At 35.8% G+C, this 24,318-nt stretch overlaps 2 protein-coding genes across 6 annotated transcripts in view; one reads left to right on the top strand and one right to left on the bottom strand.

The window, feature by feature from the left end:
• Positions 1 to 3,221, bottom strand: part of FAM227B (family with sequence similarity 227 member B) — a 210,149-nt gene extending 206,928 nt beyond the window's left edge. For both annotated transcript variants that reach the window (XM_078079389.1, XM_078079388.1), the window contains exons 1-2: positions 3,079 to 3,221; positions 1,048 to 1,106 (exon numbers count right to left, since the gene is read on the bottom strand). The gene's annotated coding sequence lies outside the window, so the exon portion shown is untranslated. The remainder of the gene's footprint in view (positions 1 to 1,047; positions 1,107 to 3,078) is intronic.
• A 110-nt stretch (positions 3,222 to 3,331) lies between these two features.
• On the top strand, positions 3,332 to 23,122 carry DTWD1 (DTW motif tRNA-uridine aminocarboxypropyltransferase 1). 4 transcript variants are annotated; one of them, XM_036101917.2, is made up of 6 exons: positions 3,371 to 3,486; positions 5,901 to 5,962; positions 7,204 to 7,522; positions 11,803 to 11,946; positions 13,911 to 14,160; positions 22,815 to 23,122. In XM_036101917.2, exons 3-6 carry the CDS (start codon positions 7,259 to 7,261, stop codon positions 23,060 to 23,062), a joined length of 906 nt encoding a protein of 301 aa, XP_035957810.1. In that variant the 5' UTR covers positions 3,371 to 3,486; positions 5,901 to 5,962; positions 7,204 to 7,258; the 3' UTR covers positions 23,063 to 23,122. The 4 variants fall into 4 exon arrangements, with proteins under 4 accessions (XP_035957809.1, XP_035957810.1, XP_077935500.1 ...); XM_036101916.2 differs by lacking the exon at positions 5,901 to 5,962 and having other exon boundaries at positions 3,332 to 3,486; XM_078079374.1 differs by lacking the exons at positions 3,371 to 3,486; positions 5,901 to 5,962 and adding an exon at positions 3,549 to 3,784.
• The last annotated feature ends 1,196 nt before the right edge of the window (positions 23,123 to 24,318 follow it).

Below are 24,318 nucleotides of genomic sequence, written 5' to 3'. Positions count from 1 at the left end.
TGTAAAAGAGCTTAATCACTGACTTTTATAGGAGAAAGTCAATGGATAATATCTGAAATTGTCAATTAAAAATTGCAATGTAAGTATATTTTGACATATGCAATAAAAAACAGAAAAGATATTGAAAAGACTTGAAAGAATTTTCCTTTTGAAAGAAGAACTGAGAATAGAATGGAGGAACTGGGGAATATGGGGTTTTGGTGAAAAATCTAGAATAGGGCAAACTGTTGGTGCTTACCAATATGTATATGTTTCTCTACACTTCCCAGGCTCTCTTGCAGCTAAAGCGGGAGCCTTTGGAATGTGGGCAAAGTGATATATGTCACTTTTAGGGATGACCTCTGAAAGCTTTTGTATGATTTTCCATGCTTTCTTTTTTGTCAGATAAGCTGTTGGATCCAAGTCTTAGGAGACAGTAGAACCACTAAAACTGTAAAAAAGAACCCCAAATCCAAAAAACAAACAACCTGCATCCTCGAATCTAATGTTTCATCTGACTAGTAACAACCTCAATGGATTTCCTGTGAGAAATAAAAGTTTATTGTATTAAATCACTGAAATGTTGGCGTTGTCTGTGACAGTAGTAAATTCATTATGGTGGTTTTTAAAAAATGGCCACAAATTCTTTGACAATCTTTTGAGAAGTGGCATCTATCTATGTCCCCCCTTCTATAATCTGAACAGGCCTTAAAATATACTTATAACCAAAAGAATGTGTGAGAAGTGATACTGTGTTACTCCTTGAGACTAGGTCAGAAAATAACATGTAGTTTCTACCTTATTCATTGCAACACTTGGCTTTGGAGCACTGGGCCTAACCTAAGAAGTCTAATTACCCTGCTGCCATCCTGTGAGGAAGTTCAGGCCACATGAAGAGGCTACACATATGATCTCTGCTAGCATTCGTAGACTTCCAAGCTGAATCATCAGAGAAAAGCAGCCCCTCTGTGCCCTCCTGAACACACAATTCACGAACACAATAAAAAGGTTGTTGTAAGCCATATTTTGGAATAACTTCTTACATAGCAATAGTAAGCCAATACTCACCTCACTTCAAGTAATAAGTAGCATCACTTGCTTTTGTAATTTGTGCACCTGAACTAAAGCTGTTAAAAAAAGAAAAGGGTGTAAATTATTTATTCTTGGCTTGGAGACTTTGCTATGGCTACTTTTCTTACCCAGAAAGCTCATCTTTCTTCCTAAAGCAGTGGCTTTCTAACTTTTTAAGGAGAAACACACAATAAGAAATACATTTTATAAACATGACACAACGATGTGTGCACGCGTGCGTGCAAACACACACACACACACACAGATCTTCCTTGACTTATGATGGGGTTATGTTTCCATATACCCATCCTACATTGAAAATTCATATAATACACCTAACCTACTGAATTAGGTTAGCCTAATCTGCTTTAAATGTGCTCAGAATACTTATGTTAGCCTACCACTGGGCAAAATCATCTAACACAAAGCCTATTTTATAATCAAATGTTAAATATCTCATGTAATTGAATACTGTACTAAAAGTGGCAAACAGAATGATTGTATGGGTAGAGAATAGTTCTAAGTGTATTGGTTGTTTACTCTTTTTTTATTTTTTAGATTTTACTTATTTATTTGACAGATAAAGAGACATAGGGAGAGAGGGGACACAAGCAGGGGGAGTGGGAGAGGGAGAAGCAGGCTCCCCGCGGAGCAGGGATCCCGATGTGGGGCTCCATCCCAGGACCCTGGGATCATGACCTGAGCCGAAGGCAGACGTTTAACCGACTGAGCCACCCAGGCGTCCCCTGGTTGTTTACTCTTGTGATGGCCTGGCTGATGTGGCTGCCCATTATCACAAGAGAGTTTCATACCACGTATCACTAGTTCAGGTAAATACCAAGTCAAAACTCAAAGCATGGTTTCTACTGAATGCATATTGATTTCACACCATTATAAAGCTGAAAAATCTTAAGTCAAACCAATGTTAAGTCATGGACCATCTGTAATTTAAAACTCCATGAAGTGGGGCGCCTGGGTGGCTCAGTTGGTTAAGCGTCTTGCCTTCAGCTCAGGTCATGATCCCCAAGTCCTGGGATCAAGCCCCGCATCCGGCTCCCCACTCAGCAGAGAGTCTGCTTCTCCCTCTCCCTCTACTGCTCCCCTGCTTGGACTCTCTCTCTCTCAGTCAAACAAACAAATAAATAAATAAAATCTAAAAAAAACAAAACAAAACAAAAAACTCCATGAACTAATTCTTAACCTTCCCAAGCACCATGCACTGACATTTTCACACTATACTAATTCATTTTTTAAAATGTGTAGTTTTGGGGCACCTGACTGGCTCAGTCTGTGGAGCTTGCAACTTTCGATCTCAGGGTTGTGAGTTTAAGCCCCACATTGGGCCTAGAGCTTATTGTAAAAAAATTAACAAAATAAAAAAAATTAAATGTGTTTTGACTCCATATATTTCCTTGCTTACAAAACGGACCTCCACCAATGGGTCCCACACAATCCCCTTGAAAAGCACTGCTCTAAGCCATAATCATTCTGCAAAACCTTACTCAAGTCCAACCAATAAGCCTTCATTGACCCCTCCATTCTGAGCTCTTGTGAAATTCCTACAATTTATTAGTCATGTTGTGTTTTCTGTACTACCCATTTTAACTTGATGTCCTAAGCTCCTCTAGGGCAAGCTTCTGTCCTCACATGCTAAATTCAAAGCACTCAATAAATACAATGCCATTGTGTTTCTGAATCTCACAGTTTTGACGTGCACTCCTTAGGTTTGGATTTTCCTTGGGGTGGGGCAAGGAAAAGTGGTTTTACAATCTACCCACATACTATGCTTAATTCCAAAATGGAAAAGTGCATAAAGTAGTTGCAACTCGACGTGTGTGTAGTTTTCAAGCAAACCAAAGCATCAAGATACAATTTTTCTGATAGCTTTCATTACTACTAGTACTCATCTTAACATAGCCATAAAAAAATAAAAGAACCAAGTTCTCACGACTAAAATAGTTCTGGAATAGGAAAAATGAAAAAGTGTTCTGTAGGATCGGCATTTTTCACAACTCACTGCAACTACACCTTGAGAGTATACTTCCAGAGCCGCGTCCCATTTAAGGGGGCCTCCGCCAGGGTCAGCAGGGAACTCAGCCCAGGGTTGGCGGGCTGTGAGGCCCAGTCTCACCGATCGGGCCTCGCTCTCGGATCACGTCTCCCAGGACGGGGGCGACACAACCCGCCGCCAAAAGGCTGAGGCGGGACTTCCCCCTCTAACCACGCCCCGCGTCCCTCCCCGCCCGTTACTTTCGTCGCGGGACCTGCGCGGCGCCAGGCTCTAGCAACGGCCCTAGCAACGGCCGGGCTCCTCCCTCCTGTGTCTCCCGGAAAGCGCTCCGCCGCGCCCGAGCGCGACCTCGGCCGGGCGCGCGCCTCGGGCTCGGGCGGAGCGGAAGACGCGTGGAGCTGTGCGAGGACCCGCGGGCAGTGCAGGTCTGAGTCCCACTCCGATCCCTGGTGCAGGTCTCCGAGTCCCTCTGCGGACCAGTGGTCTGGCCGGAGACGTGCGACTGCAGGGAGAGGACGCTGCTTGGCCGGGCCCTAGTGGAGGTCGTGCAGGGTGTCGCCTGAGAGCGGGGCCCAGGTCCCTGGGCTCGAGCGCTTGCAGTTTTTAGGATCCTGCGTGCCCTTTGGGAAAAAGGCTTCCAAATTTTTCCTCAGAAAACTTTTTTTTTTTGCCCTAACAATCATTTTCAGTGGTTTCCGCCCTAAGGAAAGTCTGTTCTGGCAGGTAGTCCCCTAGGAACTATATTTTTTAGTGTTTGGAGTGGTTTGCGGGGAATTGGTAATCACAGAACGAGAAGCTTAGTACCGTCATGCAGTGTATTTAAAATATTAAGATAGTGGTTACATAATAAGCCAAGGAGTCTGTTTCTTATGTCTAAATTGTTTCTTGGGAATGTAGGACAAGTAAAGAAGTATATTAATAGTTTAAGATGCCAATTCACGGAGTTGGATGATAAAATCTCTGCTTGAGTGAAAACCACAGCGTTTAAGGATTGTTTCTGTCTAAACCCTAGTGTACCATGAAAAACTAAGGCAAGACAGTCTGCCTACCAAATGATGGGTGATGTGGGAGGGGCCATTGGTCCTGTTTGAAAAAGGTGGCACGTTGGATTTAAAAAAATGAATGTTGGACCTGTGTATATTATGTGACCTGACCAGGTTCTTAAAAATACTTGAAAAAAAAATTTGAAGTGGGTTTTATCTAGTACTGAATTGGTCTGCAATACATGGTAGGGGAGTTGTTATAGTATTCCATTGGGAGGTGACTTATACCTCGGAGTTTTTAAAACATCATTGTTTTGGAAAAAAAAAAAACAAAACACCTGCCATGTTGCCCCTCCTGCCAGGCTGCAGATGGCCCATCAAGGTGGTTTGTCAGGTCCTTCAGTAGGGAGATGCATACATATGCTTTCTTTTTCAGAATGGTTTTGATTTAGTAAGTGGTTGTTGAATTCCTCCTGCTGCATAAGACACAGGGAGAGATATGTGAGATCAGTAAAGAATTCTGCTCTTGCAGAGTTGATTGCTAGGAGGGATAGCTTCACTAAAAGGCAACTCCAGACTAAAGCAGATTTTTCCATGCTAAATATGTGGAGCCAATAATAAGTGGGCAAACATAAAAAGATGTAAGAGATTGCCATAGATCATGTAAAGTCCTGACTTTGAGACTAAAAATAGAGGATTATATGCAAGGTAGAATTGATGGAACTTGGTGAGTAATTGGTTTTTTGGGAAAAGAGGGTAGAGGGGGAGTAAAAAATTAGTTTTCAACCTAAGTTGCAGAGTGATGAATGTCTCATCAAGGTAAAAATATTTATTAGTTCTTTAGGAATACATTCTTTTTATGTTTTCTAAGTAACTCCCACAACTCCACTTGTATTCCCTGCACGAATTTGATGTTAAGTATGGTTTGAAGGTTGTGAACCATCGTTTGCAACAAACTATTTGTACACATTTGAGGCAGGCTATTGGCTAGGTCAGGACAGATGCCCTTGTCATACGGTGTCAGAGAGCTTTGGGGGGAGCTGTCCATGACTTACTATTTCTGGCCTCTTCTGTGTGTGGCCACCACATCCATTGGAGAGTGTATAGGTGAGGCAGGGAAAGGAGCCATAAACATTTCCCTTTCACTGCCTCATAGGTGTTTACATTTGATTTTTGTAGAGGAAGAACATTTATATAAGGCTTCACTAATGTCTGTTTGGCTTTATGGGTGGAAGGCCAAGTGAAATATAGGGGAATACTTCAGAGGCAGAATGCACTTGGAGGGCCCTAGAAAAACTCATCAGTAGTTTTCCATTGAATGTTAGGAAACACGTTGACTTTCATGACATCCCCAGGAACTGTGTCCTTCAGCCCCATTATTGCCTGAGGCCTTTGGTGGCATATGCAAACCCCCTAAATAACTATTAGAACACCCAGGAAAATGGAGTCAGGTTGAATTAGTCCAGTCCAGTTTCTTTTTTAGGATGAGTCCCATGATGGGATAACTCAAGACTATTACAACCTAAAAATGTTTCTCTGTAAGGACCTCAGGCAACACCAGAGCAAACCCAAACCAAGACTTGGGTGCAAATTAACTACCTTCCTAAGTGCAGTAATGAGACCTCGATTGGCTTGTGACAGCTGACCTCTGGTTGCCCAGCAGGGAGTTTGTAGCTCTGATTTCTGGAGACTAATAGGATCTCTTCCCAGACTTTTAAAACTGCTCCTGTCCTTAGAATGACTGTTTGATCTTAGTCAGGATTTCTTTACCTAGATCTGTAGATGGATGCTTACAGATCTGCAAACCATCTGAAATTGTGTACAAAATATTGTGTCTGTGTATGCATTTTCTGCAGATAAGGTCCAAGACTCACATGATCTTAAAAGGATCTGAGACTCAAGAAAAGGTGACAGCTTGGTAAATTTACTTTGAATAAATTTGGCCAGTATGTTTTATTTTTTCCTTCAGTGACAAGCATCTTTTTTCTTTGCATCTTTTTATTTGGGTCTCAAGCTTACTGGGATTTATAATCTATAAAAAAACTCTTGATGAGTAATTAAATTAGTATCACTAACTTCCTGTTGGTAAATTATGTTGTATATTATGTTCCACTGGACTTTTTGTTCACTTTCTATTTGGGATACCACAAAAAAGTTTCCTGTTGCAGTCACAGCATTTCTCCTGTCAGTGTTTGTACTCAAAGTGCCCGGGCCTCATAGTTAAACACCACAATGCCATAAGCTTTATAATGAGAGACTCATTTTACAGCTCTGGAATTCATATCAAATCAAAAGGGCCCCAGTCTCTTCTCCCTCAAAAGATACTGTGCTTACAGAGTATTCGAATAACAGTTTAGACAGACATCATTCTTCCTGGAAGAAAATATATAAGTGGGAAAGTTATTTTACTATTTTATCTCTAGAACTGAAGACTCTAAATGAATTATATTTTTAAAAAGTGGTATGAAATCTTTGAGTGAGAGGACATTAACATTGCTCTGTAAAATCTTTAAATTTATAAGATCACACTTTATTTTTCTGGGCATATATTTCACCTTTTTGGGATATTTTACAAATTGTAATTGGTAGTAGTAGATGCCTGTCCTGTTTTAATGGATGTTTAGTTATATTTTTGTGCGTGTGATTTAAGTTAGAGAAGAATATGTCTTTTAGAACGTAACCAACTAGATTTTACTGATTTCACTAGAACCTTGTACTTTCATTAGGATTCAGGTTGAGATTTGATGTCATATAACATCAGTTTAAAGTCAGAACCTACAGAGTTGAATACATTCCTGGCTGATACTAACATTAAAACATTGTATTCCTAATATAAAACAAAATAAGAGTCACTGAAAAATGGATTGTTGGTACCTAAATTTTATATTTGAAATAGTTTTTCTAAGAGAGCACCTTTTTATTTTTATGGAGGGGATGACTGAGAAGGGTAATTTATTGTTTTGAGTTTATTGCTTCTTAATTTTGTATTTTAAATTGTGCTAATTTGGTGGTTTAAAAAGCTTATTAATACTTGTTAATAAATACTAAAAACAATATGCAGTTGTGAATTAAATTGAGTAATTTTCTTTGTGGAGACAAGGAATAAAATATTTCCTGTCTTTATTCCACCCCTCCCCCACTTTTTTTTTTCTTTTGCAGTGCACCTATGATTTATGTTTTAGAAATAGATGTTAAACTTTGGTTTGAATGAAAAATGTCTCTCAACCCACCTGTATTTCTCAAAGAAAAGGAAGAAAATAATTCAAAATTTGTAGAAATACAACACTCACAAACTACTTCCATAGCTGCAGAAGATCCTCTTCAAAACTTACGCTTAGCATCTCAAGAAGTTCTTCATAAAGCTCAGCGAAGTGGAAGATCAAAATGTCTCAAATGTGGTGGTTCAAGAATGTTCTATTGCTATACATGTTATGTCCCAGTTGAAAATGTACCTATTCAACAGATGCCACTTGTGAAGGTTGGTAAGAAATTTAATTATCTGAAAGTAGGAGAAGAGGTTTTAAAAAGACATCTCATATATACCTGCTGTAATATAATTGATAAGCATGATAAGTAGCATCATTATGGAAATGAATAATATTAATAGAAAATTTAATCTTATAGACTGGTAAACCTATTTATTTTTCTTGTCTCTGGAAAAAGACACACACACTGCTAAAACACTTGGGTCTGAGATGAATGGTATTGTTTTGAAAGAAATCAATTACTTTTCATTAATGATTATAATTCATCTAAAACATGGATGTGGCATAAACATGAATACTACAAGAGACAAGTATATAGATTGCCTGAAGGAACTTCAAAAACTACCTCAGGACCTTGGACTTCTTTTTAAGAAAACATATCCTAAAGGAACTAGGATTGATTTTTGCTTGGGCTTTTGTAGAACAGGCTTAGTCCCATCCTACATGGAGATGGAGCTCATGTCAGTGACCAAAACTAAACTAAAATTAAAAATACTAAGACCTGGGGTTGCCCGGTGGCTCAGTCGGTTGGGTGTCTGACTCTTGATTTCAGCTCAAGTTTCAATTGCAGGGTTGTGAGCTCAAGCCCCACGTTGGGCTCCACACTGGGCATGGAGCCTATTTTAAAAAAAAAACAAACAACTAAGACCTACTCATTGGGATATGTTATAATTTTAGTGATTTAAGCCAGATTTTAAAAAATTGATTTGCATTGATTGCTTACCTTATATGTTTTGTTGCTTACCAAGACTACTCTTGTGTAGGTAAAAGGTCTGTAAACCATGATGTCTATGTAATCAAAGAATTTATTACATATATGTCGACTTGTCTAACATTGACGTGAACTCTAGGAGTAAATCAAATAATGTATAAAATTTGCTGCCTGTTAGGACTTTGGAGAGACTAAACTCTACACATGGACACATTAGAACTTGTTAGTAAGAAAATAAACTAAAACTATATTTAAAAATATTTAATGTGGTGATTTTAAGATTCATTTACATTTGAAGTAAAATACCTTAATACTTATATTTTGTTACTTGAATTTCAGTTTAGCTTATATGTCATCTTGGCAAGTCCAGGGTCTCCTCAGGGGTCTAAAATCACACTTACAAGCTATTGGAAAGTTTACTGGACAAGAGAAATAAGTATGGACTCTAATCAGCTTCATAGTTACCTTAGAAAAACTGAGAGCTTGAGGAAAATAATCTTCTTTAAGTTTCCTATTATCTTGTAAGAATGTTACATTTCAAAGTATAGTTTTTGAAATATAAACAGAATTATTCTATGTTCTGTTCATATCATAGCCACATAAAGAGAATATCCCTTTAAAAGTTTTATCTTAAGATGTATTGTGTTCAAAAGGATTGAAGATCAGAATAATAAAAGTCAGTAACATATTTTATTTTCACAGAAATTTAATAATAGAGGATTATTTTCCAAATCAGTGATCTAATATCCACTATTTAATAGAAGTGACTTAAAACACTATGCCAAGTGTTTGATCAACTCTAAATGGCCTACCAGAGCATGCAGAGTTTTTAAAAGTGTTTATATTTTAATGGCCATATATACAACTCAGTGTGTTAATATATATTAATAGTAATAAAAGCTCTATAAAGTTTTTTTCTAATTTTTACTTTATTTTTACAAATCATTCAGCATTTGCTTTTAGATAGCCTGCTTGGGAAGGGAAGACGACTACATAATGAGTAAGTGCCTCCCAAGCTTTAAATTTTAATCTACAGAATAAATTCATAAATACTGATTTTTTCATGCAGAATATGATTTTTTTTTAATGTCATGAGAAATGCATGAGTAAAAGTAAAAGATGCTCTTGGTATTTTTAAAAGAGGAGCAAAAAAAATCATGAGGTCAAAGAAAGCTTCCTCTTTTTTAGAGTCCTAGATTTTAAAAGACTCTCTTTGGGAAAGTTGATGATCACATAGGAAAAGACTTAGGACTTCCTGCTAATGGCATTTTGATAAATTTGGGCAGAAAGGTTTGGTAAATCTCCTGTAGGAAATATAAGTGTTAGAGAACAGATTGATGTTCTTCATGTTTGAAAACAGAATATCTCTACTTTCTGGTGTTACTCTGTACCCTGTCATTATTTAGGAAATATCTTCCTTTAAAATGTGTGAACTAGAGCACAAACATATGTTTCCATGATTTGATCTGTGTCTGTGCTTTTGTTTCAGTGTCAGAAATTTCAGGCTTGCTCAGGGAGAACTAAAGTAGCTAGACTGGGTCCCAAGAATACTTCTTGAGCATAAATTTTGCATAATTGTCTTATACCTATAGGATTTAGTCCATAATAGGCAAGGTATGTGACATTTAAATACATGAATAACACTCAGTCCTGTGTCCTTGATATAAATGATACCCTTCAGACATAGCCAGCTGGTGAGAAATGTTGATGGTCACCTTTGGAATTTTCAGTTCTACTCATTAGCCCTGTAGGAAAGTCAGTTTTATTAGTAATAGAATACTATATCATGATGTGCTTTCTTTTTCTTCTTTCCTATCTTCCCTGGGCTAAGATAATGCTGATCTGGGACTGAGAGACCCTGGGGAAAGGGAATGTAGTGTCGAGACTGAGCATCATGAGGAAATTCTGATGTAGAGTTCAGCCAGAAGTAGACTGATGTAAAATCATTTGTGAACTGCCTACTTAAATGGTAAATTTTCTATAACTAGAAGTTGGTTTGATGATTTAAAGCAGTTGGCCCTAATTGGTCACTAGGCCTAAGTGGGGAGGGAAGGAGATAAGGGGTTTGGAACCCTAAAGTGAAACTATTTGGGATACATTTTTATGGCCCTTCTGGGATATATACCATCCTTTTTCCACACAATCATCCAGAAAGATAAAGCATATGCAGCTGGGATCATTCAGTAGCATGCAGCAACTACTCCTTTAAAAAACAGCTCTGGAATTAATGATACAACAATATGGATGAATCTCAGAATAATTATTCCAAGTGAAAGTTGTCAGATGAAAAGAGTACATACCATATGATTTCATTTATATAAAATCCTAGAAAATGCAAACTAACCTATAGTGATAACAGATCAATCATTACCTAAGGACTACGGGTGGTAGTTGATGGGGAAAGGGGAAGGATGGAGGCACAAGAAGGCTTTTGGAGGTGACAGATATGTTCATGATCTTGATTATGGTGATGAATTCAAGGGTGTTAAAATTCATTATATTGTACACTTTAAATATGTGGAGTTTATTATACCAATCTTACCTATTTAAGCTGTTTTAAAAAAAGAAAAATAGTTTTGTACTCCAGGATAAATTTAGCTTGCCCCAGGGTAAATACCTAGAATCCTGCCTGTTAATGGGTTGGGTGGGAGCTGGAAGAGTGTTTGTAATAATATGTAAGTCATTTATAATCTGCAGTGAAGAATCCATCTCAGTTTCTCATATATATTTTGGGGGGGATGTGACTCAGTTTTCATTTTCATAATCATGACTGACTACAGCACTTGCCCAAGTGTTACACAGGAAACTAAATCAAACTTAAGTCAGTGAAATAATAGAAAAATCTAACTCAAAAAATACAAGAGAATATTATTTTTGCAAAGAGGATGTAATTCATAACAATTAAATAATGAAACTTTAAGGAAAATAGACAAAATGATTTTAAAGAGAGTTGATTTTTATATAAAGTGTGTACCTCCTAGACCTATTCTGTTACTTTTCCAATTGATAATTTCATTTGTGCTGTTAAAGGCCACTGATGAGAATCATGATGTTCACAACAAAGAGTGAACCCTTTGAAGGGTAATACCTCTGATCTCAAAGGATGTATAGGGAATAAAATTTTGACTTGAATTTTAGATGTGAAGCTTTTGCCCAAACTTATATTTCCTTTTATTGTGTCATAAAATTAACAATCCTAAAGTTTATAGGAATTATAAAAAATGTTCTTGACACAGATACTGAAATGCAAGGAATTGGACTCAATGCCTATGTGGTGTAAATGAAAATGGCCTTGAAGCTTTGCTTTAGGAACAGATTTTATGTTAAATAAGTTGGAAATAATTATTCTATTACATGATCAGCAATATTGAGGAAGAAATTTAGGTTTGCTTTATGACTCTTAGCATTCCTAATATTCTGGTTTAGAAAAGTATGCCTTTCAAATCATATTTATAGGAACTTAGTGTGAGCTTGTTATTTAAGCTTTGAAGGTCATTTTTCTTAACATAAAAATTAGAATTTTTATATTGTGTTCATTTGTCTTTTTTTTTTTAATTTTAGCTTCCACTGAAGATTGATATCATTAAACATCCAAATGAAACAGATGGCAAAAGTACTGCTATACATGCAAAACTATTAGCACCTGAATCTGTAAATATTTACACGTATCCTTGTATTCCAGAATATGAAGAAAAGGACCATGAAGTAGGCAACTTATTTTTTACAACTTTTCGCATTGAATCTAAAAAAGAATTTTAAATTCCATCACCTTTCTGAATTTGCTTGAACATAATTTAATATTTTTCTTAGTGACCTAGGGTTATCTTTATGTAGCACTAAACAATATACAATTTATTTACTTCATTGGTATCTTCAAAGATCAAATGATCTTAGATTGTTAAGGCTTTTTTGAATTTTGTCTTTCCACTTTTTATAGTTGTTCTGCATTATATCTTCAGGTTTTTACTCTTTGCCAGTATTATTGTGTCTGCTTTACTTTTCTCCTCTCCATTTTCCTCCCGATACTACATATAGATGGTCTAATTTGATACAAACTAAGAAACCATATTACAAACATTGTTGGAATTTCTCTGAAAGAAGAAAAGAAAGTCTGAATTAGAAGGATTTTCAAGAATTCTCCCTGAATTAAGAGCTTTAATACATGGCCTTTGTAACATCTTGTGGCTGCTCAGAGGCCTTCCTTTGATCATTTCTAGATTCTAAATTGGTTTTCACATAGTTGAAATTGGTGAGATATTACTGCTCTTGTTGAAAAGTAATAGATCTCAAAAAAACAAGGCCTTGGGTATTTCTAAAAAAAGTATGTAAACCCTTCTAGGTTTCTTGGAGACCATTTGTTGGTGTGATTAATCTGGAAACATAATTAAAAATTAATATGTTCATTTGTTCTAGGCAGAACTTAGTTTTTCCTTTCCCATCAATATATATGTATTTATTTTTTGGTTGAGTTTATATAGAAAGTTGTTTGTAAATGATTTCTGAGTTTTGGATCTAGGAATATATTTGTGTTTCCCTCTCTGGTCAGCAAGGTATCATTTATGTCAATTGAATAGAATACGGTGCTAGGTTCTACAAAGAGATGTGATATGCTTACAGTCCAAGAAAATTACGAAGTCCTGAACTTTGCTGATTGGGCATAGGGGAAATATAGGCACACATTGTAAATGTTTGAGAAACTTTTATAACTCTGAACTTTTTAAATTCAAGATTTTTTCTTTTATTTTTATACTGCTTATTTTTTCATATTAAAAATGATATGTGCTCATTAAAGAAAATTTGGGAAATACAGAAAAGTATGGGAGATAAAATACCCACGATTTAACCAACATTTGTTCATTTAACAAATATTAATTGGGCACCTGCTTTGTGGCAGGAGCTGTTCAGACGTTGCAGCCTCTAACAGTGTGTAAGGTCTCAGTAAAAACATGCTGAAAGAAAGGTAGCATAATTTACAGAATTTTTCCTTGAAAGTCAGATTTTTCAGTTTTAATTTTTAACTGTAATAAATATACTTTAACAGATAGTCTGGGTATTGTGAGTTATATTTACAATTATTTTATTAAGATAAATTCCTAAAAGTGAAATAACCAAAGGGTCTGAATATTTCAAGGCTCTTGATTTAAAGTGCCAAACTGCTTTCATGAAGAGTTATACTATTGAAACCTGATATCAGTAACGGCTATAAAGGCCCATAACACCATATCCTCACCAGCATTGACTGTATTATTTGTTTTATCTCTGCTTATTATATAGGTGAAAATTGTATTTAATTATTGAGTGCTTTTTATTGGTTCTTTTACCTGGTATCACATACGTTGTCTTTTATGCTGTGAAATATTACAGTATTTAGTTTTTTGATTCACGATACAACTAACTTGGCTTCTATCAAGAGGTGAATAACTTATTTTGAAGCAATACTTCTAGCTAGTATATTATGATTTTTAAATCCTAGGGAAGAGCCAAAAACTTTACCATACTTATTAAAGAAACATATAAACTTTCAAATGGCTGAAGTGCTTGTTATAGAACCTAATGCTTGTTTCTCAAGTATTCAACATGTTTGTTTCTCTTAAGTTTTAAGAGTGTCAGAATTTATTCATTTTGAAGATCATAACAGCGCACTACTAACTTAAGTTTCTTTGCTTTAGGTTGCACTTGTTTTTCCTGGACCTAAGTCTGTCTCAGTAAAAGACATTTCTTTTCATCTGCAAAAAAGGATTCAAAATAATGTTAAAGGCAAAAATGATGACCCTGACAAGCCATTTATTAAACGCAAGAAAACTGAAGAACAGGATTTGAATGACAGCAACAGCCAAGACACAACACTGAAAAAAATTATATTTATAGATAGCACCTGGAACCAAACAAACAAAATATTCACTGATGAGAGACTTCAAGGTAAAAAAATAAAATTTTTGTGGATTGTTCCTTCCCCCAACTTTCATTTCAAATACTTCAAACATGCAGGTATATTGGAAGAATTGCATCATATACCCATACATTTTGCCACATTTGTTTTATTTCTCTGTTATATGTATGTGTATACTTAGATATTATATACATTTTTGGTTGAACCACTTGAAAGTAAGTTGCAGGCTTTGCAATACTTCACCCTTAAATATCTAACTGTACATCTTTTAAGAATAATTGCATAATTGTAATGCCATTATCACTCTGGGAAAATTAACAGAAGTTCTAATATCTAATACAGTCCATATTTACATTTCCCTAATTGATCCAAAAATATCTTTTGTAGCTTTTTTCTTCTGATTCAGCATGTAAACTCACATTCTATGTAGTTATTATATCCCTTCAGTCTCTTAATGTAGAGCAGTCCCCTGTTTTTGTTTTCTTGACTTGTTGAAGAGGACAGGTCAGTTGTCTGAATGCTTCATCATGATTTGATTCAGTTTAGTGTTTTTGTAAGGATACTTAGAGATAAGGATCAATCTAGGGTTGTCCATGACAATTCCAGTTTACACCTATTGTTTTGGTATAATTATTAATAGCATTCCCTTTCAGTCTTAGAAATGTAGCTGTTTAGGGCGCCTGGGTGGCTCAGTGGGTTAAGCGACTGCCTTCGGCTCAGGTCATGATCCTGGAGTCCCTGGATCGAGTCCTGCATCGGGCTCCCTGCTCAGCAGGGAGTCTGCTTCGCCCTCTGACCCTCCCCTCTCTCATGTGCTCTCTCATTCTCATTCTCTCTCTCTCAAATAAATAAATAAAATCTTAAAAAAAAAAAAGAGAAATGTAGCTGTTTAACTGATAAATTATATGATTACCCTGTTCATAGGTAAAGTTGTATACTTATTGCATCAAATCAGGAGGCATATAATATAAGTTTCATTACTGGTAATAACTTTATTTGATTAAAGTGGTGATTGCCAGATCTCTCTATTATAAAAGTTCATTTCTTCTTTGAAACGAGTAGTAATCTTTGGGGTGATGCTTTGAGACTGTGAACTATCTATTTCCCAGCTGCTTTTCACTGAGTGGTTTTAGTATTTATTGATGATTTGCCTAAATCAGCAAATACATTGAGGATTGCAAAATGATGACATTTTAAAGTATTATTTCTTTTATATTTGTTAGGTGGCATTCTTATGTAAAGAGCTTTTCTTCCCTCTCCCCCCCTTTTTCTTTTCTCCTGCCCCTTTTTGAGGTCACTATGGGTTTATAGATTTCCTTTTAGTTCATCACATGTAATATGCTGTGATTGTATTCTTTTTGATGTCCAAATTGTCTCAAATTTTGCCAGTGGGAGCCCTTCAAGTCCTCTGTGGCATGGCCTCATTAGTCTTTCTGGTACAACAGGATGTCCCAAGTTCACGTGTACTTTTTTCCTGCCCGAGACATAGAACCAATGATTATTCAAAGGAGCTGTGGTTCTTTTTAGTGGGGAGTGATATTAGAAACCAAGATCTGGTAAATTTATTACAACTTGGATGTCATTGCTTCAGTGGATAGAGCCAAGGAAAATAGATATATATCATGAGTTCACATGGATAGTTCCAATTCCAAGATTTAACATTACAGGGATTTTCTTTTGTTTTATCTTTGTACTCTCTTAGAGTGAAAAGTTCAGTTCCTAATAAAATGGTTTAAAAGAGTTGCTTTGCTTGCCCAAGTAGCACAACTAGTAATATGAAGAACAGAAACTCATGTTACCTCTCTTGTTTACTTGCACCTTACTCAGTTCTTCAGGCTTTTCCAGTAGTTTCTCTAAAAACATTAGATATATTTCTAGCTCTTCATGGCCTTATATGTGTACCATGTATGATTAGAAGGCAAGAGAGCTACCTGGTTGGTTTTAGGCGGTTGCCAAAATAGAGCTTTTCTCAGGCTGTTGTTAAAAATGCACTTCACCTAGAAGAGAAAGTTTATGACACTTTTTGGAGTTTAACTTGTAGTAAGTAATCCCAAACTAAAGTTAGTGACAATACTAGATTTAGTTTAATGTACATAGTTCATACCTCTGAGGTCAACATACCTGTTAGTAAGATTGTCATTCTAGTCGTGTATATGTTTGTGTGTTTGTATGTCAGAAAGATAGGCAGAAAGATAGAGACAGAGAAAGTGTGTGTGTGTGTATGTGTATGTGTGAGAGAGAGAGAGAGAGAGACAGTGGGGAGGAGGAATGTGGGAGGGAGGAGAGAAACTACAAAGCATAAGACCTGGAAGAACCTTTTGCTGATGTTTAATAGAGAGATGGAACGCTAAGGCCCTGCTGTTTGGAGTACTACCTGCCAATATTACCTTGGATGGTTACAGAACCAACTTATTCCTCAGTTTGAAGATTTTTTCTGAGCCACTCTCTTTATAATTACCATATATGGTAATTGAAAGGATCAAATGAAAGAACATGAGTGAGAACAGTAGAAAAAACTCTAAAAGGAATTATTGAGGCACAATTCAAAATCTGTTTTCAGAGTGTTCATATTTGAGCTTAAGGCTTAAAATCAGATTTGGAAAAATTTCTGTTATTCCTTCCCAGATCACATAGTAAGTATCATATATTTCAATTCTGTGCTATATGAAAATTTTTAAAAGGGATTTCTTAATTCCTTCAAAATCATGAAATAAACAGATTCAGTGTTCTCTGCATGTCCTACTTCAACCCCTACCCCTTCTGGCTCCTTATTGCACCATAGGGAGTATTTGGGGCTCTGCACATATTTATAGCCTCTGTATATGTGAAATACCAGTTTCCAGATAAACCAAGTTATTTCCTCAAGAAACAACCCATGTTTGCTATAAATCATTGCCTTTAGGTTTTAAAACATTTTATCATTGATGGGATTAAGCTAAACCAGCTCTAAACCTCAGATAAAACCTTCAAATGTAATGTATTGGAAATTGTGTTTCTGTTATCTTATGAATGCTGAGGTTAAGAATCCCCTTAACAATGTGAAAACATACTGTTTCGCCACATTTTACCGAGAAATAGCTCTGAATGTTTTACTGCTGCTGAAATAAAACATTTGAAGGTTGACTGTATAATTAATCATAAAAAGTGAAGAGTGACATAACATTCTTGAAGACTGACTGTAGGAAGCCTTGGGAGGACATGGTAGGGAAGGATGGTCTCTTTTTGTTGGGGAGGCAGTCCAAATGATAAAAATGGCATTATATTGTAATTTGTTTCAGAAATTAGCCAGCTTTCTCCCTTCATTTTGACTACATTGATAAAATGTTTAAAGTGACTGCTTTTTTCCGATTAAAGGTATTGCCTGAACTGTACTCAGTGTGTCTGTGAGTGCAGCATCATATACTGCCTCATTCAGTCCTCCCAGCAACAGTATGAGAATGGCTCAAGATTTTTATTCTCATTCTTCAGTTGAAGAAATTCAGGCAATAATTTTGAAGAGAAAACCATTTATAATTATCTGCTTTAAAGTTGTACTGCTAAAAAATTTGCTGAATTCATCATAAAGTTATTGATTGCCAGAAATGCTAGCAAAAGAATTTTTTAATGTATGTGTTGAACTTTTAAAAATAAATCCTATGCCTGTGTATTTCAGTGTGTTTTAAAAGGTTCTGTATACTTGCAAGCAAATCTTTAAAGCAGGATGGATTAGTGGTAATAATCACTAAATCTTGATTTTTATTTTTAACATTTTAGAACATATTAGGTGTTTCAGAAACTGGCACCATTTAACAGTTACTCTTTTTTTTTTTTTTTAGAAATTGCATGTGCTGTCAAATCCTATGTTAAGATTTTAATTATACTAATTACTTAGAACATTTTCAAATGTCTCCCTTTACTTCTTGGATATAATTAACATTAATACAAATAGTTCAAAAGGGTTTGGTTTGGGTTGTTACAACTTTTGTGTATCTTTGAATCAAAATTATTCAAATTGAAATATTTTCAAAATACATAGATAGAATACTTTAAAGCTTTTGTGATTTGTCCATTTATTCAGAAATATTTGTTGAACACCTGTTCCTGGACAGGTGGTGTCCTAGACTGGGGGATATGAAGGAGAATAAAGCAGTATCTCTACCTTCCAGTTGATCACAATGGCTGTTAGTTAGGGTTGTGTTTCACCACATGAAACAGAAACCCAGATAGAATCTGAAAACAAATAGTGGGTTTACTTTTTACAGGTTCAAGTCCAGAAATGGGTAGTCCAAAGCTGTTACAAAGACTTCACAATGCCTGTAAGGACTCAGACTCGTTCTGTTTTCTTCCTCCATCACTTTCACCCTCATACTTGTAAGATAGCTGCTAGGTCCCGAGACATCCCATATATATTGCAGGCAAGACAAAGGATAAAGGGCAATATGTATATGCCCACTGAGTCTGGCTCTTTAATTAAAAAATAAGTATAATAATAATAATAGCTTTCTTGGAATTTCCACCTAGGAGATTGCAGTTTTCCTTTCTTTGGCCAGAATGGTTCACCTGACCACTCTGGCTATAAATAAAGCTGGGAAATTGTTTTTAGCTGGACACGTGCCACACTGAACAGGATTGAGTTTGTTAATATTGAGAGAAGGGGAAAACGAATATTGAGAAGACAGTGGACGTTGTCTGCCATGTAATCTGTTGTGGGAGGCAGGCGGGTAAGCAGGTAAGAAAATTCAATAAGTTTTGGATACAGTGGTAGCATTGAGGAGACACAACCCTGCTCTACCCAGAGTCCCTGGATGGATTAACTGTTTTTGTTGAAATCTTGATGGATAAAGGGCTAAGGGTTGGGCATTTCAGACAAAGGGAATGACATATACACAAAAATACAAAAACATCATTTTGCATTCAGGAGACTGAAAAAATTGAATATGGTGTAGAATGTGTACATACATGAGAATGGTAGGAGAAGCAACTGAAGGAATACAAATTATGAATGCCCTTGAATATCATGCCTGAGAATTTGGTCTTTTTTTCCACAGGTGCTGTGGCAGTATTAGAGAATTTAATGCAAGACATTGACATGATTAGATTTATGTTGTAAGCCTAATGGAAAGAATAGGGCCAGGACCTGACTTCTAGCTCCAGTTCTGCCATAAATAGGCAAAGGTGTTTTTTATATTACTTTTTAAACTAAATTATGATACATGTGAAAGAATATATATGATATAATGTTATAGCACATAGTGAGATAATAAATAAGAACCCAAGCACCAGAGTTGTATTGGTAACTTTTATCTACCTATGTTCTCCCCTCTGCCACTCTACTTCTTCCCCCCCAACAGAGTTAACTGTTCTCCTGAATTATGTTTTTATCATTCCTTTGTGTTTTATTAAATACATCTATTTTCATAATCATTTTATTATTTAGTTTTATTTTGACCTGCATGTTGTATTCCTGGGGACCTAAAATCTAAAGTCACCATTTTATTTCTAAGGTTTGTCCATGTTGTTATATGATTAGCTATAGTTTATTCATTTTCACTGCTGTATAATATCTGACTGTGTGAATATACTACAGTTTATCCAGTCTCCTGTTTATGAAACACTTGAGTTTCTAGTTTTTGCACTTAAAAATAGTGCACCTACGAACATTCTTATGCAGGTACAAGGTTCCTTAAGGAAACATACCTAGATGTGGAATTGTTGGAGAATGCTCACTTCTCCAAGATAATGCCAATTGTCTTCCAAAGTATGGGTATATAAACTTACACACCCGTCATTAATGTATAAGAGTCCCCATTAATCCATGATGCCTCCTACCTTGGTATTGTCAAATGTTTGATTTTTGCCAATATAGTGGATATAAAGTGGGGTCTCATTGTGATCATAATTTGCCTTTCCTTAATTAATAATTGGATTGAGCATCATTTTCTTTACTTATTTGGTCACATATGTCCTATTCTGTGAAATACCTGTGCATTTTTCTAGTGTTTTTTTTTTTTTTAAAGATTTTTTATTTTATTATTTATTTGACAGAGAGAGACACAGTGAAAGAGGGAACACAAGCGGGGGGAGTGGGAGAGGGAGAAGCAGGCTCTCCGCTGAGCAGGGAGCCCGATGTGGGGCTCGATCCCAGGACCCTGGGATCATGACCTGAGCCGAAGGCAGACGCTTAACGACTGAGCCACCCAGGCGCCCCTCTAGTGTTTTTTTAATTGATTTTTGTAGGAATTCTTTATATCTACTAGAATATAAATAGTAATGTTTTGAAATATCTTCTTGCAGTTTATGACTCATCTTTTAAATTTCTTTATTGTGTCTTTTGAGGAACAGAAGTTCTTCATGTGGAATTTATCAATCTTTCATGTTGAACACTTTTTGTGTCTTGTTTAAATCCTCTCTACCCTAAGATAATATGTTTTTAAAAATTTTGTTTATAGATTTTAAAAGTATTTTCTGTGTAAATAAAGTCAGTTGTGTTTCTTCCTTTTCAGTTATTATACATCTAATTAATTTATTGTTTTGATTACTATGTTAGCTAAGACCTCGAGTACATTGAGCAGAAGCCCTATAGAGGTAATCCGTGTGTTTCAATCTGAGAATCTCTGTCTTTTTTACATGGCAGGTTTCATTTATTCACATTTGCTATGAGTATTGATATTTTTGGAAATATTTCTATCATCTAGAATTTTATTTCTGTTTGTCCTGTTTTTTTACTTTTTTTCTTGACTTTTCTTTGATCGAGCTTTTATTTTTTCTTATTTCATTTTTTAATATTCCTATTTTGGTTCTTTTAGAAAACTGGACTGTGCACTTGTGACTTAGAAGAATTGAAAGTCAATATTTTTACCTCTCCTTTGAACACTCTAAGGATTTACTATACTTAAGTTTGATTCAGCTCCCTCCTAGTTCACCAAGTTACTGTTATTTTCTTTATTATTTTTGTTCTGTCCTTTATCTTCAGCCCACAAATTAGATATTGTTACTGTTTTTTGTTTCATTCAGGCAGTGTTTATTTGGATTTACAGAGATGTTTATCATTTTCTTTGCTCACTATTCTTTTAACCCAGACTGAAATATATTCCTTAGAAATTCCTTTCATTTGGTTTCCGGTTGGCATATGTTCAATTTTTGTTTCTCTACTGTGTTTTCACTTCTGTTCTTAATATATAGTTCTGCTGGGTACACAATTTTAGGTTGTTAGTTGTTTTTTTTTTTAACACTTTGGAGATGTTATTCCATAGTCTTCAATACTCTACTGTTGCTAATGAAAAGTCTCCTGTCATTCTGATTACCATTCTTTTATATATGATCTGCCTCTTCTTAATGGCTACTTTATTTTTTTTAAGATTTTATTTTTATTTGAGAGAGAGAGAGAGAGCACGAGCAGGGTAAGGGGCAGAGGGTGAAGCAGACTCCCTGCCGAACAGGGAGCCCAATGCGGGCTCGATCCTGGGACTCTGAGATCATGACCTGAGCCAAAGGCAGATGCTTAATGGACTGAGCCACCCAGGTGTCCCTTAATGGCCACTTTAAAGATCTCTTTATTCCTGCTCTTTTGCAGTTTCACTATGGTGTGATGGATCTAGGCACTAATTTCTTTGTATTTATTCTGCTTGAGATACATTATTTCATGTATCTGTGACTTTGCATTTTTAAAAATAGTCTCTGGAAAAGTCATAGGCATTATCTCTTTATATGCTGTCTCTTCTCCATTCTCTTTGTTCTCTTTCCTTGGGAGTCCTATTAGACATTGGATCCTCCTTATCTTAAAATCTTAATTTTTTATGGTATTTATTTCTTGTCCCTCTGCTGCATTTCTGAAGTAGCTTTTAGGTTAAGGAGAGGTGTGATAGTAGGAAATCATTGGTAACTCAGAGGTTCCGAATCTTAGTAAAGAGGCTAATTTTAATACTATCTTCTCCCTTTTATTTCTCACTTTAAAATAAATATACTTTTTAAAAAAGTATAGCAAAATAAATATAATGTGAGCCTAAGTACTGGCCTAAGGCTCTAAAAGCATTTTGGGTTTGTATGTTAACATCTGAGTTTTAAGAAATGAGAGTACTGTTCTGTGATTTCATGAATAATTTCCTCTTTAAATGCACAGGAGTAAGGCATTCTAGCCGACTGTGTCATTGAGGTCTCACTCAACAAATGTGGCAGAGCTAAGGAAACAACTCTAGGGTACTCTGTTCATGAAGATATAGCCAAAAAGTGATAGTCCAGAAATAAACTTTGAACCATATTAAGAGCCATTAACCTGCCTATCTCTTTCCGTGAGTTTTACAATGATGTTTTAAATGTCAGGTCATCAAGGAAATGTAACCCTTCTGAATATTGGTGAATTTAGTCCTGTCACTGGTTAAAGTAAAAAAAGACACTGGTGAATAGAAGATAGAAAGAGGTGAACATCTTAATTGTTAACTACTTTTAACTCGTGGTTGCAAGTTCTAAGATTTATAGATAAGTAACTGTCATATATAAGATTTTGTTCTGTGTTTTATATTGCTTCTGTATATACCTTAATGCATTTAAGAAAATATTCTATTTGGAATTGGGATTGAAGGAACTCATCTGTACTCTTAAAAGAATCCTTTTTTTAATTCTTAAAATAATTAAGAGAAATTATCATTGTGCCAGACTCTGTGGTTAAGAAGAAATATTTATACTTTTTTTTATTTGTTTTTGGCAGGATTGTTACAAGTTGAGTTGAAAACAAGAAAAACTTGCTTTTGGCGCCATCAAAAAGGAAAGCCAGATACCTTCCTTTCCACAATTGAAGCCATTTACTATTTTCTGGTAGACTACCATACTGATATATTAAAAGAGAAATACCAAGGACAATATGACAATCTCTTATTTTTCTACTCTTTTATGTACCAGTTGATAAAGAATGCCAAATGCTCTGGAGACAAAGACACAAGAAAACTTATCCATTAGTTTTTAAGAAGCTACTTATGTCATTTTATTTTGCTAAAAATCAATAAACCTATAATTGTGCTTTGTTTATTCTTAGGAAATATTAATGTATAGTGTCTGTAAGACCACTTGAAAAAATAAGGTTTCATTCATTTATCTCATTTTTTTAAAGGGAATTATTTCTAAAGGAATTTTCAGAGACAGCGTTGACTGAAAAACTCATTTCAGAAGCTATTTGCTGAAGTTTGGCATATCTAAATTTTATTACTGTATTTTAATATATCTATGTAATTAGATATAATTATATATTTGTTTAGGGATCTTCATATTTTTCCTTCTGTACCCACTACCACATTTGGAGGTAGGAGGGGTCAGAATCTCCTTGCTGAAAATGAAGTCATAAATAATTTGCTGGAGGTTTGTGGCAAACATGGGCAGAACTGGAATTGTGGCTTCAGTCCCTAGGGCTATTTCTTTAAGTCCATACTGCCTGTGATGGACATCTGTTGCTTTTACATTTGCCTGACATCTTTTTTTGGGGAGAAATTGCTGGCAGTCATGTGGATATGTGACCCAGTTTAGCAAGCAAAATGCCCAGTGATTGATCCAAGGATGAGCACATGACCCAGCATCCTTTTTGATAAGTGATATGAGTGGTGTAGGAGATAAGGTTTACTTTTCAAAAAGCAATATGATGCAGTAGTTAAAAGCACAGACTCTAGAGCTAACTACCTGAATGTAAATCTCAGCTTATCCTTTTCCACTTACCAGTCATGTGTCAGTTTCTTCACTTCTAAAGAGATGTTAGTACAGTAGCTCCCTTAAGAATTATTATGAGGATTAACTGAGTTAATGTATCTAAGGAGCTTTCAACAGCACCTGGCATATACTAAGTGCTGTATATGTGTTTACTCTTTTGATCATTTTATCTGAAGTTGCAGACTAACCATGCTATACCCTGAGAGCTGCTGGTGGCATCTGTGCTGCAGATGGTAGGAACTTGCCTTAGAATGAAGCCAGCAAAGGAAAGCAGAGAGGAGAGCTAAGACTGAATTCTGAGGACATCATTTACTCACCTGATCTAGCTTCTTAAGAATGGAGCCGTACTGTGCCGGATAGCTTCTGTTTGGATTCACCCTCCACCTTTTTCCATTCTGCTCTCTGCTCTGTAAGGTGGGTCCCCTTCCCCTCTGGATTTTGGTTAGGTTCAACAGATGAAAGCATTCGTAAGAGATTGGAGGTTGAAGGAAAATTAAATTGTATTATTTATTTCCCTC

Source organism: Halichoerus grypus, chromosome 8 (genome assembly GCF_964656455.1).
Source record: "Halichoerus grypus chromosome 8, mHalGry1.hap1.1, whole genome shotgun sequence".
NCBI classification, from domain to species: domain Eukaryota; kingdom Metazoa; phylum Chordata; class Mammalia; order Carnivora; family Phocidae; genus Halichoerus; species Halichoerus grypus.
The sequence above is the reverse complement of the archived record's forward strand: the minus strand, read 5'-3'. Positions and strand labels throughout refer to the sequence as shown.